This window comes from Camelus dromedarius, chromosome 2 (assembly GCF_036321535.1).
Source record: "Camelus dromedarius isolate mCamDro1 chromosome 2, mCamDro1.pat, whole genome shotgun sequence".
NCBI lineage: Eukaryota > Metazoa > Chordata > Mammalia > Artiodactyla > Camelidae > Camelus > Camelus dromedarius.
Window position 1 is genome coordinate 98960099 of NC_087437.1, and position 20255 is coordinate 98980353.

Sequence of the window (20255 nt, forward strand, 5' to 3'; positions counted from 1 at the left end):
GAAATTTGTTTGAATGGTTATTTCCAATCTTAAGAGACAACAGGCTTTGATGAAAGAAAAATTGCATGGGTGTATATTCAGTCTGCATTAAGGCACAGTTCTGCTTGAGAAGAGTTAATGTGCCACGGATCATTTTTTTCATTCTTGTATTTTATTTTAAAGTGCTTTGGGTAAGTATACAGCATTTATAGTTTACTCAGAACCAACATCAATAGTGCATTACAAGGTAAAGAGGTGATTTTTAAGTACTTCATAAAGTCTGAGAGGGCTCTCTAAAATCTCAAAAGAAAATTGTGAATCAATCTTAATTAAAAAAAAATTTTTCTGAAAGTCTTTATTCTGTTGACAAAATAATTTTTCTTAATTAGGAATAATTCCATATATTCTCTGCCATAGTGTTTGCTTATTAAGAAAATAAACTTAAAAAATAAACACTTCCAATGTGTTTGCAGTATATATACATATGACATGATACTTAGCTGGGAGGAGCTGTCTTCTAGAAGCGTTATTAACAATCATTTCTAATGTAATTTCAAACAGAAGGACAATATTTCACCCATGTTACAAAAATCAATTCAAATTTTAAAACATAGGCTGAGATGCCTGAGAAAACTGATAAGCAATAAGAAAGATTTATAAATTAATTACCATTTTAAAAAATTGGGCATACATTTGTGTTTGGACGTATGTCAGTAAAAGGGGATGCCTGGCAGCACACGGATATTGCAGAAAACTATCACTACATTTACAAAATGAAGAGTCTGAGTTAAGGCAATAAATTAATGCAGACCAGACCACTTATACCCTGCAGTTAGCATAGACTTGAAGTGAAACTTTGAGATTGTTAAAATTCTTTTTTAATTGTGCTGAAATAGGAAAAATCTATTTCTAGCTTGGTAATTTATTCATATTCATTCTATGACTCACATTTATGATTAAATTTGGGCACTGGCTGGATATTCATCTAGATATAAAGAAAAGGAAAAAAAACCCTGTTTATCACCTTAAGAATATAATTAGTAAGAAAGAAATTAAGATGTGAAAAAATGAGCAACTATTAGTATGCCATTTTATCCAAAATATGAAAGGCAACTACTTAACTTCGTAAAACCAATACATCTTGTTTGTGTCACAAAATATAGGGAAAATATATTCTTTTCAAATGCCAACTTTATATTCAGGAAAGACTAGAAACCAAAAAACAAAACCAAAATTCTGAAAAATCTTTTTACCTCCAAAAAAAGAAGACAGTAATTTCCAACTATGTACATATCACTTGCATTCCACAACTATACGGTCCACGAGAATAAGGAAATATACTGTTTTTATTCAGTTGAATTGAGAAACAAGAATATGTAAAATTCCCTAGATTTTTAGTTATTAATATACAATGTATATATGTTATTTTTTGGCTTTGAGGATGTCCCATTTTATCATTAAGTTTTCTTTTTCTCAATTGTTCCTAAAGAGAATATCAATATTGAAGCTCAGAAACCAATTCTAATTTGTTTTAGTGCCTGTCTAGTATTAGGGAGGTTTTCTGTTTAATATTTAAACACATTAATAAATATTTAAACAGCAAAGTACTTGTGCTGGGTAAATTAACTAAAGTAAGATGGAAACTATTTTACTGTTCCCATGTTACTAACCTTAGGCTGGTACTTCTCAGATATGAGGCTTTTTGATGTGTGTGTGCGTGTGTGTGTGTAATCACTTTCACTCTATTCAGTATAATTTCTGCATTAATTTTGGGCAAAGTTGAACAAGCAATGAAACTTGTTGGAGATTGAAATAACTCTTCGTATACATTTATGTAGCTCTATACTTTGAACAAAAGGAACATCTCAAGAGGGAAGTAAAATTCTTTTCAGAGCCAAATTCTTAGCCATTAAGATAAGCCTGCTTTTATTTTTCTTTTGCTTATCTTTGATAATATGTTAGTATCTTACCCTTAAGCATACAGGTTAGAGTCCTTAGAGTATAAATGTTTACAAACAGAGTACTTTGAAATTCCATTAACTGTCTTCATGATAAATATCAAAAGTAGAAGTAATAAGACGGCTAGAATTTTATGAGGAATAGATGTTTCCTGTATCCTTTAGGACAAAGGTCCCAGTGCGCTAGTAAGTCTCATAAGAACTCTGTATTTTAAATGACAAAAAAAGAGTTGCAAACTTTGATTGGCAGGTAAATTTGGGTGGGTAGATAAGAATAAAAAGAATGTGGATTAGTTGGGCTCTTTTATCCATGTGGTTCTAGCACAGAACTGCCCCCACAGAATATCAGAAGAGCATCATGTACATTGAAGATTTTTATCAGGGTCTTCAAACCATTGAAATGCTTTGAGAGTATGTTTTTTTAAAGACATAAAGTCATCTCCAATATATATTATGAAAGGGAAAAAAGTAAGGTAGAAAATAGAGTGTAAGCAATGAGTTTTTTCCCTCCAGTTTTGTATAAGCACAAAGTATAGAAAAGAAACTGCAAGAACAGTTGTCCCCACAGAAGAAAACAAGGGGATTGGATGAAATAAATATTTTAATCTATGTATCCTTTTGAACTTTAAAATTTGGTTATATGCACGTATATCTATTAAACATCTGCACAGAAGCTAGATACCCAGCCCTCCCGATTCAGAATCTCTGAGGTCTGGCTGGGGTATCTGAATTTGTGTAAGTTACAGTTCTCATTTGGCACTTACTGCCTTATGAGAAACTTACATAAGACTCTAACTTTTATCCCCTGAACCAGAAGAGCACATGAGGTGGGAGTGGGGGAATCTTATGCTTCCCGTTGACAAGGGAAGTACAGAAATATAACTGACAAGGGTAGTACAGAAATATAACTGCCTTTCTTCTGTTACCTTCCAGTATGATGAGGGAGCATTTTGGAAATACATTTTAATGTAATAGGATTTTGAGGTCATTAACATTTTTATTTTACAGGGCTAAATATCAGTAAATGCCAACAATGTGATATTCTTGCTAATTTTTATTTTTTGAAGACCATAATAATGAATTAACTGAATCTTAGATATCGGCAAGGGCAAACTGTGAAGGCCAAAATTAAGACTGTAGGCCTTGGGCTTGTGTGGTTATCAGAGACAGAAGTGACGTTACATTACAGAGAGGTTCGTGTGTTAGATGTCGGGCAGCTCCATGGTTCTCTGCCTTCTCTTCTATTGGTATGTTCCTAGCAGGATGTGCTTGCTCAGGTCATACAGAGCATCCATGAAGATCTGTTATCTTGCCATATTCTTCTTTTGGACAGTGTTGCAAGTCAGGCCCCTTCCAGCCTCCAGGCAACCTCAGATCGCTGACCAGTACTTTGACGGGTATTTTTCAAAACTTCCCAGGGTCTATTATTGTCATGCACCCTTAGTATTATCTTCTTGTTTCACTAATCAACCCCTTAGGAAGTAGGAGGTTGGTCCTCATGAAGGATGATCCAGGATGCCGAGAAAGAAGCTTCAAAGGCTCACCGTCCCCACAACAGTGTACTGCACCTTCCTGAGAGCAAGTTGCAGATAGTATCTGATGGGATCAGTGGCCACCTTCATCCTCTCATGTGGGAGCAAAATAGAAGCAATCAACTGGGCCTTTCCTAGACCATTCTGAGTAGATGATTTTAAAAGTCACAGCAAACTTGTAGCTCTCATTAAGGCGACAAGGACTCTCCCATCTCTTTCTGGTATTAGCCAGATGTCGTCTGAATATATTATTGATAAGAACTGCATGATGGAATTAGAAGGTCACTCCATTCCTCATTGCATACATGTAGAAACTCATTAATATCAAGTTGAGATTGTGCTCAATCTTTTCTCTAAATTATGGGAAGAAACTATCTCTAGAAAGGAACATGTGCATGGATATCGGGAAACGTGGGGGCCCGGGAAAAAAGGATAAACACATTAGCTCTAAAAGAGAAGAAGTGTTGTTGAATCATTGCTAATCTGAATGCTTGTCAATGCAAGTTGGTTAGAAGACATGTCCTTGTCTATCTTTTCTTTAAACTATAAATTCAATAAAAACAGAAACGTTTTTGAGTTTAACTTTTTTGTAATTAAGTATAGTCAGTTTACAATGTTGTGTCAATTTCTGGTGTACAGCAAAATGTTGCAGTCATACATACACATACATATATTCATTTTCATATTCTTTTTATTATGTTACTACAAAATATTGAATATAGCTCTGTGCTATACAGAAGAAACGTATTGTTTATCTCTTTTATATGTAGTAGTTAGTATCTGCAAATCTTGAATTCCCAATTTATCTTTCCCACAACTTTTCCCCTGGTAACCATAAGTTTGTTTTGTATGTCTGTGAGTCTGCTTCTGTTTTGTAAATAAGTTCATTTGTATCTTTTTTTATTTTAGATTCCACATGTGAGTAATGTCATGTGGTATTTTTCGTTCTCTTTCTGGCTTACTTCACTTAGAATGATAGCCTCCAGTTCCGTCCATGTTGCTGCAAATGGCATTATTTTATTATTTTTTATTGCTGAGTAGTATTCCATTGTATAAATATACCACAGTTTCTTTATCCAGTCATATGCCAATAGACATTTAGGTTACTTCCATGTCTTGGCTTTGTAAATAGTGCTGCTATGAACATTAGGGTGCATGTATCTTTTCAAATTAGAGTTCCCTCCAGACATATGCCCAGGAGTGGGATTGCTGGATGATATGGTAAGCCCATTTTTAGTTTTTTGAGGAATCTCTATACTGTTTTCCATAATGGCTGCACGAAACTACACCCACACCAATGGTGTAGGAGTGTTCCTTTTTTTCCACACCCTCTCCAGCATTTATCATTTGTGGACTTTTTAATGATGGCCATTCTCCCTGGTATGAGGTGATAACTCATTGCAGTTTTGATTTGAATTTCTCTAACAATTAGTGATATTGAGCATTTTTTCATGTGTCTATTGACCATTTGTATGTTTTCCTGGAGAATTGCTTATTTAGGTCTTTTGCCCATTTTTGGATTGAGCTGTTTGGTTTTTTTTGTTGTTGTTGTTAAGTTATATGAGCTGTTTATATATTTTGTATTCTCCTGGGATTCCTGGGACTAGAATGTATACCACAAAGCTTTGTTGAGTAGAACCAAAAATGTCTCTGATCTTTTCTTGAGCAATGAGTTTAACACTTGATTCCTGCAAGTGAATGAAGTCCTCAATTCTAGTGCAAGTGCTGGCTGATCATTTGAGTGACTTCCCTCTCTGTTTGTCACTTGCTCGACTTTTTCTTCTTCACACATTTATGACTGAAGATACTGCCAAGCTGTGGCAGGCAGAATTCTGAGATGACCCCTAATGACCCTCCCTCTTGTATAATCCCCTCCCCTTGAGTGTGGGTGGGACCTGGAGCTTGCTACTAACCAACAGAATATGGCTAATGTTTTGAAATATCACTCCTGAGATTGTGTTACATGGAAAAGGTAAAGGGATTTCACAGATACAATTAAGGTCTCTAATCAACTGGCTTTAAGTTAATCAAAAGGGGGATTATCTGAGTGAGCCTGACCTAATCCCACAAGGCTTGTTAAAGAGGATTGGAGACTCTCTTTCCTTTTGGCCTTGAAGAGGAAAACTGCTGTGACTTTTACAGCTGCAAGGAAATGCATTGTGCCAACAGCCACAAAAGCTTGGAAGAGTACCCCAGGCCCAGATAAGACCCAAGTCTTGGTGACTTCTTGATTGCAGCTGTGGGAGACTCTGAGCAGAGGGCCCAGAGAAGCTCGGCCTGGACCCCTCACTTATGGAAAATATGAGAGTTATTTTAAAAATCACTTTTAAAAAGAGAGTTATTTTAAGCCACTGAGTTTGTGGTAATTTATTATGCAGCATAGAAAATGAATACACAAGCCTATGGAATGTTACAGGTAAGTCTGATAGCTTTGTATCATTACATTAAGTTTTTACTTGTCTATATTTTCATACACTTCTCGAGAGCAGGACTCCTCTTTGGTTCTCTATGTGTCTTCTTTCTATGAGCACTTAAACATTCCTTGAATGCTCTTTGAATAAATAAATTATTGAATGAATTCTTTTTCTTGTACCCTGGTTCTTTTTAAGTTCAGTCCTTCTGCTAAGAAATTGCTCTTCCCATCTCCTAGTTTTATTCCTTCCTCTGACTGTTCCCAACTAGAGAATAAGTCATATCCATTAACCAGCCATGCTCTGGTTATAATTAGCAAGCATTAGCATTACAAAGTGTAGTGAAAGTTTACCCCCTTGGGTTTGGGACTCCATGTGAGGTACTTAAATTAAAGTATCTTTTTTCATATTCAAGCATAAAGACATTTTTCCTTTGGGATGTCATCACCTGTCACTGAACAATTGTTAGGATGTTCTTAAAATGCATTTCCTATAGAAATTGTCCAATTAGAAGTACTACAAAATTCAATTACATTATACAATCTGTTACTTAGGAAAAACTGGATCAGTCAGGGTTCTCTGTTACAAGTGACAGAAATCAATTCTGCCTTTAGGAAAAAAAGGATGTTGGAAACCTACCTGGCAGCAGACAGGATAAAAAGAAGGATAGAGAATTTGGATTGGAAGATGGGTAGGAACCAGGGGAGACAGAAGGTTAGAACTCCAGCTAAAGAGATGACCTTCAAACTGTCAGTGCAGTGTGTTGCTACATTCTTGGCTTGACACTGAACACCACTGAAGAAACCTTCATCATCATCAACCTACCCCACCACTCCCACCACCAGAAATTTTTTCAACTGTTTTTTTATTCCTCATTTACTAAAGATTCAGTGGGCCTGGGGATCATCTTTCTATGGATCTGAGGGAGCAAGTATCTGGCATTCTAGTTTCTGTAGCAGTAAGTGGAGCCCTACTTCTCATCAAGACACAATGGCCAATTGTCCAAACATGATGTCCAGATAGTGCGCTGCTTTGACCAAAAAACACAACCCCAATATATCCAGTACACAGTGTTGGTGTTTTCTACAAACAGTCTTAGTTGTATGGAATTATTGAAAGAAAATGTGGCACAGATATGAGTTTCAAGAAAGACTTGAAAGAAGAGCAGAGAAATCTAGGAGGGGAGGGTTAGCTCAAGTGGTAGAGCACATGCTTAGTCTGCATAAGGTCCTAGGTTCAATCCCCATTACCTCTTCTAAAAATAAATAAGCCTAATTATCTCCCCTAGCCAAAAAAAAAGTTAAACGCAGAAAAATCTAGAACATTAAGATAAGAATATTTAATGGTCAAGTGTACTGCCTCTTTTGGCAATAGTTACATAAATAAGGAGTTTATCCCAAATGGTTCTGGAGAATTTTGTCTTCCCAGAAGTTGCCATTTATATGCACAGGTGTAGATAATTCCATTTGCGTGGAATGAGGATTCTGCGATTCTAAAAAAATGTAGTTGCCATTATTAAGGGTGCTTTTTTTTTTCACCCAGTATCTCCTATCACCAGCCTAACTGTTGCAGAGATTCTGGTTATAGGACTTCCAGCCCATCTCCTCCAGGTAATTTGTTCAAAACAAACGTAATAAGTTCATGATGATTTACTTCAAGTTTCTATGAACCAAAATGAAAGTTCAAGTTTTTAGTACCCTTATTCAGTAGGCTGGAACCTGAGGCTTGTGCTATCAATAACTTCTACTTCATTATTTTCTCCATCAAGGCCTATAACAAATGTCACCTTCTCTATAAGTGTTCCCTATTCCTGGTTTCCTCATTACCTTGTATACTATGACATTGTTTCTATAGCTGACTCCCCGTCAGGCTGTAGGCTTTTTGAGGGTAGTGATCACTTGTTTCCCTTCTGTCTTTGTCCATGGTACTGAAATTCAAAAGGGTCAGTAGGGTGGGATCAAGTGGACTGGTCATGAACAAGATATGTAGCAAATTCCCATTTACTTAGCAAAATTATCATACATTTTTTTGGAATTCCAATGAAATTCGTGTGTGTGTGTGTTTCTGCTTTTTGGAAGTTAATCCTAACATGCCATGTGAAGAAGATATAGCATTACATCACTTACTCTTTGAAGATGGGAAAAAATTAATTTGAGAATTGAGTATAAGCCCTTAATATAAAATACATATCATTTTTATATATTATTACTATTCTGACAAAGATCTGCAAAAGTGAGTGCTAAATGAATACCTAAATGTGCCTTTTTAAATTCATGTTGAATAATGTTGGAAAATGAGACAGTGTTACAAAATACTTTACCTTCTTTAAATCAGCATATGCCAGAGTTAAGACACCAGGCTAGGAGTCAGAATACCTGGTTTCTTTATTTTTTTATTGATTATTTGTTAAAGAACTATGCTAGGTATGAGTTTTAACACAATCACACACTTGCTGTGTATTGTTGGCAAGTCACACAAACACTTTGAGACTAGGTTTCCAAATTGCAGAATGGATATAGGGTATGTCCTGTCTTATAGCATAGTTAGTGAGACACATATATTCAAGTGAATTATAAATGGTAAAGCATTTAAATATAAAGTTATTATATTTATTATGTTAGTTATAACATAATATAGTTATATATTATATTAGTCAGTGCAATCAAATTATGTTTATTAAATAGTACTATAGTTATCTCTCAGAGCCAACTCCTAACTTCCATAATTTCATACTATCAAAATATTATAATAACTTTTAACAGTATCTTACATTTGAATTGTCCTTTACCATTCTCAGAGTAATTTCAAGTAAGTACTCTGGTCCTTTCAACAACAGAGAAGGTAGAACCACCTTATTTTTTCCTTATTTTTTCATTCACACATTTCTAGGGGTTTACTTTTCTACATGGCAATTTCTAAACTTTGAGCTAAACTGGCTTTTGAAAATACTTGGATAAGTAAGAATTTTCATTCAATTTATTTCTACCTCAGTTTTTCAAAGGATCACCATAGTGATACATGATATCTGAGAAACATAAAGAGCTGTCAGATCAGTGTTATTATTTCTGGTTCTTTCAAAACACCTGATGACAATGGAAGTCTATGGCTTTGGGTCTCAACTTTTTTTTCCCTAGAACTGTTTTACACACTGAAAAATTATTGAGAACCCCAATGAGATTTTATGTCTATAAGACTATGTCTTTCACTTTTTTTGTATTAGAAGTTAAAACTGAGAAATTTCAAAAATACATATTATTTCATTTAAAAAGGAGAAATTCATTGCATTTTAATGTAAATATTACTTTTATGAAAAGTGACCATCTTTTCCAAAACAAAAGAGATTAGCAAGAAGAATGACATTGTGTTACATTTATGCAAATCTCCAACGTCTGGTTTAACAGAAAACAAAAGAAATGTCTAATTTGTTTCCACATTCTATCTGTTATATATTGTTTAGCCTGAAGCATATGAGGAAAATCTAGTCTCACACAGATGTATAGTTGGAAAAGGGAGCATCTCACTGACCTCTTGAAAGGGTTTTGAAGACCTCCAGGAATCCACTAACCACACTTGAAAAATATTTGGTCTACAGTGTACAGTTTAAATGCAGAAGCTTTGAAGTCCGACAGACCTCCTCCCCAAGTTAAAACTGGTTTAAATATGTTTTGTTTTAGTTTGTGTCCTTGGGCAATTCAATTACAGTAAGTTACAGCTTCTTCTTATGTGAAGGGGTTTTGATAATTCCACTCTTACGAAGTTGTTACAAAGATTAAATCGCTTGAAGTGTAAAGTGCTTAGCACAGGTCCTGGAACACAGTAAGTGGACAAAAAATAGTAGTTGGCTCCAGTGTATCCCATACCCCCACCAAAATAGAAGGCCTAGAATAGCCAGCCCAACTCACCTGACAGCAAGGCCAGCCTTAGAGGGAAGGTTCTGAAATTGAAACCAGTAGGATCTAATTTTATAATATGCTATCCTGTTCTCACTTATACAAGATTTATTCTCAGTCAGTAGCCCTTCACAATTATGGATACTTATAATATGATAGCTCAAACTAAAGCTGTGGGAGATTTGAAGAGAATCATTAAACTAACCTTCACATAAAAAATTCCGTGTGTTGTTCTCGATGGAAAACAGACCAAACTAACAGGCTAAGACAAAAATAGATTATTGTGTACATATCTCATTTTATAAGATGATATTAGATATGCTAACTATACAAAAAACATTTTATGAAAGCCTAGAAAGTAGGAAAGGGAATTTTTTAAATTTGTTTTTATTTTTGTTTATAAATTCATTTTAATTATACTTATTGAGCATTCTTTCAGCATAAACGTCTCTGTGTAGAACTCAAAACCGAGTAGCATTTCCGCCTAATATTTAAGGGTTTTTTTGTTTCTATTTGCTAATAGCATCGTTTGTCCAAAAATAAATTTCTGATTTCCCATATCTCTAATCTGTGTTTTTTAAAGACGTTTACATCTGAATTTTGTGTCTCTTCTGCAATCTAAGAGAGAACACAAATAATCATCAAGAGTCTGTAATAAGTGGTGAAGTAGCCACCCAGATATAACTAACAAGTTTTTTTTGCACACGATTTGATATATGAAACTTTTACAGAGATGGCAGCAGAACAGTTCCTTCTTAGACTGTCAGATTTTGTAAACTGATCTCACTTAACTCTGCTTCTTGTTCTGTTTACCTGGACTCAGAATAGTCAATCCCAGCTGACTAATTCTTCTTAGTGCTCATCTAATGATTTTACCTCCTCAATTTATAGATACAAAGAAGCCCTAATAATAATAATAGCAAGAACTTGCTCACATTTATTACATACTTACATGTGTCTTATAGTGTTCTAAATATTTTTACATGTACTTAATCATTTAATTATCAAAGTAACTATATATTATTATTCTCATTTTATAGATGACGGAGACCAAGAGAACATATGTCAGGAAAGGTCATGTCAGTAAAGCACAATACTCTTTAAATATTTAAATCAAGCAATAACTCAAAGAATTGGTTATACAGGTAATGAAGAAGTACACCAAACAGGGGCAGTGAGTTAAATCGGAGTTTAGCAACAGCAAGAAATCTTTATGACTCTTAATTTGGAGAGATGATGGAAGGAGGTAGGATTTCCAGAGTTCAGGGAACTTCCTCTCTAGGAGGACCTTGAACCAGGGTAAGACAGTCTGGTGAAATGGGAACAATAGAAGAGATGGAGCCCAAGGAGATGCCACCTAAGGGAAGAGGGAGAAGGAGAAAGCAGAGTAGCCTGACTTTTCCCTTTCTCTCACACTCTGATCCCCAACTTATGCCTTTCATTGGCCAAATTCATTCTGAAGCTAGTGACCTTATAGCATTGGACATGCAGAGATAGATATTTTTGTGATTCAGAGCAAAGCAATAGAAGACCAAGAAATGTTCCTGATAACAAATAGGCAAGGGTTATGCAGAATGCTTAAGTCACTTGGCCAAGATCTTTGTGCCAGCAGTTCCTGGGTTGTTTGGGATTTGGACACATATGGGAGATAGAGGTCTTGGGAAGTGACATTAGTCACTTTCTGATATGTTCTTCTCTGTCCATATATTTCATAGTATAATTTTAGGGAAATGTGTGCCTACCACAATAGCAAGAGAAGAAAGGTAAGAAATGAGAAAGGATCTGGGCACTCTAAACCATTTTTGGTGTCAGAATATGCCTTTGGGCATTTTCAAGGTAGGAAGAGCAAGTGCTGAATGCAAGAAATCTCAGCTTTTGTGCTGGCTCTCAGCTGGTGAAGTGTAGCTTTCTCTCCATGTAGACCTTGGGAAGAAATAGTTCACATTAGACAAGATTCTCTTTTCAATTTTTCAAAACTATTTCAATTGGAAGTGTCAATATTGGCAGAAAATGTAAAGATACTGTTACCAAATCCAAGCTCCTACTGCTCACAGCACAACAAACCACTAAGTCAAGAGAGGAGCTGTTGGGGCAAGGAATAGCAACTTTATTCAGAAAGCCAACAGACTGAGAAGATGGTGGACTAGTGTCCCAAAGAATCATTTTCCTGGAGTTAGAATTCAGGCTTCTTATACTAAGAGGGGAGGGGGTGGTTCGGGTTCGAGCCAGGTTCTGGAGGGGATGTGTTCATTTCTTCCTTCCTGCAGCCATTTATGGGTGGTGGTTATGGGCTGAACTGTGTTCCCCTAAAATTCATATGTTGAAGTCCCAACCCCTAGTACCTCAGAATATAATTGGATTTGTAGATAAAGCCTTTAAGAAGGTGATCCAGTTAAATTAGGCTGTTGGAGTGAGGCCCTAATCCAATATGACTGGTCTTTATAATAAGAGGAAGAGACATGGGGGACTGTGTGTACAGAGGGTCAACCATACATGCAGAAGCAGTAAGAGGATAGCAGAATCTGCAAGCCCAGAGAGAGGCAGCAGGAGAAACCAACCCTGCTGGTAACTTGATCTTTAACTTCCAGTGTTTAGAACCATGAGAAAATATATTTCTGTTGTTTAAGCCACTCAGTCAGTGAGATTTTGTTATAGCTGCTCTAGAAAACTAATACACTGACAAAGAAGTACAATCTGAAGGCTCTCAGTGTGTGAGGCACCACCAACCACTGGAGATACTACTAATAACATTCTTTGTCACATAAAACAATATAGCTGCCAGGACCACAAGGCTGTCCCATTGGAATGAGAAGTTAGAGTTGGAGGTGCACTGCAAAAGCGTAAATAAGTTTGTTTTCTCTCCTTCATGGCTGCCTGTTTAATTCAATAAGCATCTTATTGTCATGTCTAGGCAGAAAATTCTCATACGTTCTAATCTCTGAACACTCCACAACTGAATGGTGCCACTGTGACATCACAGAAAACTCCTCTTTGAACAGCTGCTTATGGTTCCCTTATTGACGGAAATAAAATTACCCCAGAATGTCAATATACCTAAAGAAGAAAAAATTATTCTGATCCTCTTTGAAGTAGAGTTAAAAGACATTATTTTGCCAAGAAAAGTGTTCAAATCTACATTGCAAATTGAACGTTTCTCTCTTGTTTACGTCTTACAAAGGTGCTTTGGCAACATATGAGATTTCAGGTGTCCAGAAGTAGATTTTTCCAATTCTTTCTAAACAAAGAGAAATAAAAAGTCTGGATATAATAATATCAATTTCCTTGGTTCATATACAAGATACAATACTGAATATTTTTAGAAATATCATTTTAATCCAAAATAGAAAAATAGACTTTATGTTAAAAATTAAATGTTTAATTTTATATGAAATCTATCACTTTACGTGTTTACCTAAGTGCAGAGAATCCAGAGCAATGCAATAATTTAGGAATTATTAAATAATATCCTAAGGATATATATCATTACAATAACCATTCATATTAAGACTGACTCATGAACAGCAAAACTGACATTGGTGTGCATTTTAAAAACAAATTAGGATATCTGGCAATGAATTCTATGTGTGAATTTATCTCAAATTCTCAAATTTTCATCCTGTATTCATTCCAATTATATGCTCTCTAAAAAAAAAATACCTAAGGGAAATTTGAAATTAACTTCTCAAAGTTCTACAAAAGCACAATTAAGATTAAAAAAATTTAAATAGGAAATCATCAGAAGTAATCTGGGAAGGACACTATGAAGTCATCTACAAAACAGAAACAAACTCATAGACATAGTAAACAATCTTATGGTTACCTGGGAAAGAGGGTGGGAAGGAAAAAATTTGGGAGTTTGAGATCTGCAAATGTTAGCCACTATATATAAAAATAGATTAAAAAAACAAGTTTCTTCTGTGTAGCACAGGGAACTATATTCAATATCTTGTAATAACCTTTAATGAAAAAGAATATGAAAATGAATATATGTATGTATATGCATGACTGGGACAGTGTGCTGCACACCAGAGACTGATACATTGTAACTGACTGTACTTCAATTTAAAAAAATTTTTTAAAAAAGAAGTAATCTGGGAATGAATGATTGAAGTGGGCAAATACAAACTACCCTATAAGTAGCTTTATTTGATAATTATACAGTAAGCACCAGTAAGATAATTTTTTTTGTGTAACTAAAAAACTTAACTCAGAGTATCATTTATTGCCAAATTCTAGAAACTAAACTTTAGTATCTGGCAATATCTTTTTTTAACCACAGTACTAGATTTTTATGTCAAATTTAACTTTCTTAAATTCAAATGTCATGAACTGGATAGATAAGTTTTTAATCTGTTATACAGAAAAAATGAAGTTGATATGTTGGAAAGAATTTTCATCTATAAATGAGGAAAAATGAGCTTTAGTATGCTTTTGTAGACAAGTCTCCCTCTTGGGTCACAGTGTTCTCATAAAAAATTTGTGCATTCTATCAGAACCATTGTATTACTCCTAAAATTCTGGGTGTCTAGTCATTTCACAACATTTCGAATTCTTCCTGCAAAGACATAAGATAGCAATAAAGTAAAATTTGTAATCTGTTAAAATCAAATGAGCAAATAAATATGAAGAATCAAGGGAAAGATCTCAAAAGGTGGTTGAAGTCATTTACGGTACAGAGCAATTTGTAAAGTACACAGATTACAAAGAGTAAAACCAGGTAATATTTCAACGAGCATTTACCAAATTTACTTTTCTTGCCAGGAGATTCAAAGTCATACCCGGATTTGCATATGTGTGTATTGTATTTGTGAAAATATGCGCTGATAATCCCGCCCCTCCCACCGCCGCAATCACATACCGTCCGCAAACTACTCCCAGATTAGCTCCTGAAACGCAAAATACTTCTGAGGCTAGAGATTGCTCTCTCAATGTCAAGTTTTTCTTACAATTCTATACAGTCAAGTATTCCATGCAGGGTGGTTAATAATTGTTTGGGAACTAGGATATTATATGATGTACTATCTAGGCAGTGATACTTTTGTAATGTTGTCTGCTGTGTACACCATATTTCATATTTCTCCAAACTGTCGGAAAATAAACTTCATTTCTCTAAAGCCTAGCAGTGACTGGCACATATTTGAATGAAAGAAGTAGAGAGAGAATTGTCAATAGTCATTTACATAATGTCTAGTTAAGGAGAAAAGTATATTCTAGAATAAGGACTTCTAACAGGCTTTTGCTTAAATCACACCGGACTTTTCCCTTCGGGCAAGTTTACTGCTTGTGAAATTCCTAGAAAGGCGACGGGAGAGGACGGGAGACAGAGAAAGAAGTCGGGATTCGGGACCCAACGAGGTTTTCGGACGTTACGTGGCCAGGAGGAAAATGTTTTGTCTTGGAAGAGTTCGGAATGCCGGCGATCCGACAAGTCCCGGGGACAGAGACGAACGCTGCCCTCTGGCCTCGGCTTGGAACAACGCCGAGCAAGAGCAGGCGTCGCGCAACCTGCCGCAGGGGCGGCTCCGAGGCCAGGCCCGCGTGGCCCTCCCTCGCCCCACCCGCGAGCGCCGGGCGGGGGGCGGGGCTCCAGGAGGCCCCGCCCCGTCCCGCGGCCCCGCGGGTCACAATGTAGGGTTAGGGCGGCCGGCGGGCGGGGCTCGGCGGGGGAGGAGCCGCCGGGCGGGGGCGGTGACGGCGGTTGGGGGAAGGGAGGGGAGGAGGAGTCGCGGAGGGAGGAGGACAGCGCCATTCCGGCCGGCCGCTCCCTCTGTCCCCTTTCCCTTCCCCGCAGTGGCCCGCGAGCCGCCAGCGAAGGAGCGCGCGCGCTCGTGACGCGTCCGGGCTTGCTCGCGCCCTCCCGCGCCCCAGCGTCCGCCTCCCGCTCATGGCCCCGGCCGCCGCCGACGAGCCGCGCTGAGGCGGGCCGCGCGGAGTCGTGGGGCCGCCGCCGTGGCCCTCGCTGTCCGCGCCTCGCCGCCAGCCCGCGGTGCCCGCGCACGCCGGCCGCCATCGCCTTCGCGCCTGGCTGGCGGGGGCGCTGTCCTCCCCGGCCGTCCGCGCCGCTCCCTGGAGCTCGGCGGAGCGCGGCAGCCAGGGCCGGCGGGGGCGCGAGAAGCCGGACGCCGCCGCCTGTGTCGCCGCCGGCGCCGCGGGGGCCATGACCGTGGAGCAGAATGTGCTGCAGCAGAGCGCGGCGCAGAAGGTGAGGCGAGCCCGCCAGCCGGCGCGGCACGGCCCCGCTCCTCCTTCCGACGTGCTGCCCTCACCCGCCTCGGCCGGGAGCTCCCGAGCTTCCCCCGCCGCCGCCCGGGCTTCCTCCCCCGCAGCCCCCCGCCCCTACTCGCTTAGGGGGCGTCGCGCCCAGTTCCGGGCTGCGTTTGGAAAGCGGGGTGTAGTTAGCTGGTTTCAATCCACTTCCTTCTTGCCGATTGTTTTGCTGTTACAGATGGTGCCCGGTTTTTATTGAGAGCGACCTCACATTCCTACACTCCTCTATATGGCTTTTTAATTAAACTTTATCTTCCCCCTCTTTTTCAAAAAAAAAAAAAAAGCCAGTTGTCATCCCATCTGAGCAGTTTTTATTTCCCAGGTAGGAGCATTCCAGGCCTGCTATTTTGCATGAGTCTCCACCAGAATTGAACTGCCTGTGGTGGGGCAGGTACACTTACCAGGTGGACTCAATGTAAAAGTAGAGGGTCTGGTTGGTTCCTTTTTTCTTTCTTTCTTTCTTTTTCATTTTGTTTCTTTTTCTTCTTTTCTAGATAATAGAAACTGTCTCTCAAGAAGGAAACATTTCTGGCTATGTTTATTCCAGAAATCTTTGTCCCCTAAGTTTGACCTTGTTCCATCGTTCACCCTTTACTCTTGTCTCAGTCACGCGTTGAAATAAATTGCTCACTTATGTAAAAAATAAAAACAGAAATCTAGGTTTGTGAAGCTTGAGATCTTTCACAGTAGGTAGTGATAGAAGCTCCCTTTTTTTCTTTTTCCCCCCTGGATTTTGCTTTCAGAATCTCAAGTGCACTATCATGGCTTGCACCATATCCTGAATAGTAGTTGGCAATGATTTAATTTTTTCTTTTGGTCATTTGCGTGAAAAGCATTTTGGGCAAAAGGAGAACATTGCTTTACTCGTCTTGGTCATGAAATTATGGGGGTAACCAGGGTTTACTGGGAGCAGCTACCAAAGCTGTGTTTGGTTTTTTGGGGAGAGTAGTGACTGCCCCACCCTGTTGTAGTTTTGGCATGGTTCTATCCTACCTGTGCTCGATTTTAGAATAAGGCCTGCTATGGTACAATAGACTATGTGTATACTCACAGCTTGCGAAGTTTTTGCTTTTAGATTATTTTTAGAATTTTATGATAGTACCCAAGGTAATTGAAGATGCTCAGAGAATTTTGGAAAGCAAGGATAGTGCATTGTTATTTTAGGCACTTTGGGAAAAGTTGTCTTTGGAACTCTTGTGTGTAAACTGTTACTGGTAAATTTAGAAGATTATTGCACACTGCATTTTATTTACAGTGAAATAATTCTAGATTTAATAATGGGAGTTTAGAACAGTTTATCTCTTAATCCCCTCTATTCTGTTTTGAATACCTTAAACTTTAGTTTTTGATGTTAAGTATGTGATTAAGTGTTAATACTTAGAGGACTAGCTTGTGGTCATATGTATACTAAGAAATATTTAATAGGTTTGGTGTCATTTCTGTTTACAGTTCCCTTCAGTCATGAATATTAAAGCCTATTTGTTTCAGAGTGGGAAATGTAGCTCATTTTTCACATCTCAAATTTAAACAATGGCAAGAAGTTTGTGATTTTGACTAACGTACTTCCTTAGTATAGAATTAGATAAATGCTGATCTGCCTGGTTCAGATGTTTATGCAGAAAATTGTGAATCAGGAGTCGAATTACTGAAAGTGAGCTTGGCCATCAAGTCCATTTACCTAGTTTAATGAGCCCCCTCCTTATACAAAGGGAGTAGTCAGCAGTCCAAAATATTACCATTATGATGCTGGTTTTGTAGTATGTGTGTCGGATCATCTCAGTGATAGTGTGCACATTTTTTTAGAGCAGTAAAACTGCATTTGTTTTTATATTTCCATCATAGTAGTTGTGGAATATGGTATTTATTTTTTTAAAGAAACAATCTGTTTGCTTGCTTTCCATATTGGTATACTATTACTTTGTTACGCATATCAGAACCATTTGAAAGTATTCATATGAGTACAAATACTTTAAACCATCTACTTCAAATAAATTGGTAGATTTAAATGCACGAAGCTAGTAACTAGGAAGCAGACTTCAAGTTAGTAACTAGGAAGTGAACTGCTTTAGAAGAAACAAAAGTGAAACTCTTTGTTTTTAAATTAGAAACTTTATGAATTATGAGTAAAACGAGAAGTATCTAGTGTGTATTGCATAACCAAAATTTTATCCTATTTTCTGCTGTCCTTAAAGAAATTATGTGTTGTATGGTCATGTATAATACTAGCTTTATATAAATAAGTATTCTGGTAGTTGGAACAGTTCCCTGTTTTTCAAGGTTCTTTTTTTCTTCCAGAAGCATGGAAGATTAGTAATTTTTTTTTTTTTTTTAAGTAGGACTACATAGAACTTTCTTACTTTGTTCACCTACAAAGTAACTTGTCAAAATGTAACATAAGGCAAGGGCTTTTTCCTCTGATGTGTTCTTTGCTTGATTGCTCAAGTTTGGCCATGGCAGAGAGTTATGAGATGTAGTGAAACTGTAGAGAGCTGCTTTTCTGAGAGGTTTCAGATGATACCGGTAAGGTAGAGTTGGTGGCAGATTAGCCACAGTTAAATCTTGTCATAATTTAGGTCTTGCACATGTGTCTTCAACCTTGTGCTTGATGTTTACCTAAGTGTAGGATCCTTACATCTTGGAAATTTGATTCATAGATTCAGGTCCCAAATGAGGATTCTTTACGGCAGCAATTTAGAAGGCTTCCGCCCAGGGACCAAATTAATTTATAGAGTGAAATGAGCTGGATATTGTTTAAATGCGTCCTTCTGAGTTGAATAAATATAAAATCCATAAGGGCAGGTATTTTGCCTATTTTGTTTCACCTTAGGGCTTAGAACAACTTCTTGGCACACAGTAGGTTTCAGTAAATATTTGATGAATGAAATAATGAGTGAATGTTTTCTAAAAGGAATGCAAGTACAGGGGTTATTTTAGTTCCTTAACTGAATCTCACAATTTAACATTATTGAGAAACAATGAAAACTCAAAACTGTGGACAACTGTTGGAGTATAGACAGTATAGCAAAAAGACTGTAGGATGTTAGCTGGATCTCAGTCATCTTTCTAAATGACTTTGGCCAAGTCTTTCAGTGCCTCTGGATCTTCTTTTAAAGCCTTAAGGTTAGTATGATTAGACATGAGCAGCATTTTTTAGATCTCAGTGTTTAATGGAGCTACACAGACATTCATTCTGGACCGGGAGGATAAAAAAGAAATCGTAGTGAGTGTGGAGGCAGAAGGAACCTATGGATCAAACAGTCAGCTTTCACTAATTATACTGAGGGTTGGGGATGGGAAGGATGTCACAGATTAACCAAATCAAGAGTTGAAACTTGAAAAACAATACAAACTGAATTCAGAGTGAATTTCTTAGTTAAAATAATATAGTATTTTCTAACTTAGGTGTTATCTAAAGTTATAAAGATACAATACAGGATTTCAAGAGACAGTTAATGTTACATAAGTCACTGTAAACATTACATAAAATTGATATTCTTTAGTACTAAATTGTTGGTTATCTTGGTACCAGCATAAGACTTGGTTTGTGGGAGAAAGGGATCCAGCTGTTTATTCCCATTTTACTCCATTCCTTTCTCACCTAATTTTGATTTGTATGCTAACATCGTATCCAGCTGTCTTAAATTCTCTTTATGATTTTGAATGAATTTGATGATTTTCTTCATTATTCTTTGTATACAGTCCATATAATTTGCAAATAATTATCATTCTGACCTCTGTTAATTTTCACATCTCTTTTTCATATACTATTTTATTGTTTTAGCTAGGATAACAGAGTACTAAGGTTAATGTTAGGTTCTGTTAACGTGTTGTTTCATTATATGAAATGTTCTTACAGTTCTAAGTATTTAACGGTTTTGAAGTCAGATTTGGATGTTGACTATCAAATTTTTTTTCAACAACTGATGTGATAATTTAATATGTCAATAACAACATCTGTAGTAAATAACGTGGACTATTTACTATGTACTATGTTAGGGAATTGTGCTAAGAGTTTTACGAGACTTTTTTCATTTAATCTTCTCAACCGCCTTTTTAGGAGGACATTTTTTTTTCCTCCATGTCCTGGTGGAGGAAACAGTATTAGAGCAGTTAATAACTAAAGCAACATTTCATTGTTAGTATGTGTTGAGAGTGGGATTTAAACTCAGGGTCATGAGACTCAGGGGCTTTTGCTGTTAACCTTTAATCTGTATTGCT

At 37.3% G+C, this 20255-nt stretch overlaps 1 protein-coding gene across 2 annotated transcripts in view; it reads left to right on the forward strand.

The window, feature by feature from the left end:
* Positions 1–15813: 15813 nt before the first annotated feature.
* The window catches only part of USP25 (ubiquitin specific peptidase 25), a 127596-nt gene continuing 123154 nt past the window's right edge, over positions 15814–20255 (forward strand). Inside the window, exon 1 of one of the 2 annotated variants that reach the window (XM_031457920.2) lies at positions 15814–15972. In XM_031457920.2, the coding sequence (XP_031313780.2) occupies positions 15928–15972 (45 nt within the window). In that variant the 5' untranslated portion in view covers positions 15814–15927. The remainder of the gene's footprint in view (positions 15973–20255) is intronic. The other variant, XM_031457941.2, reaches the window with a different exon arrangement.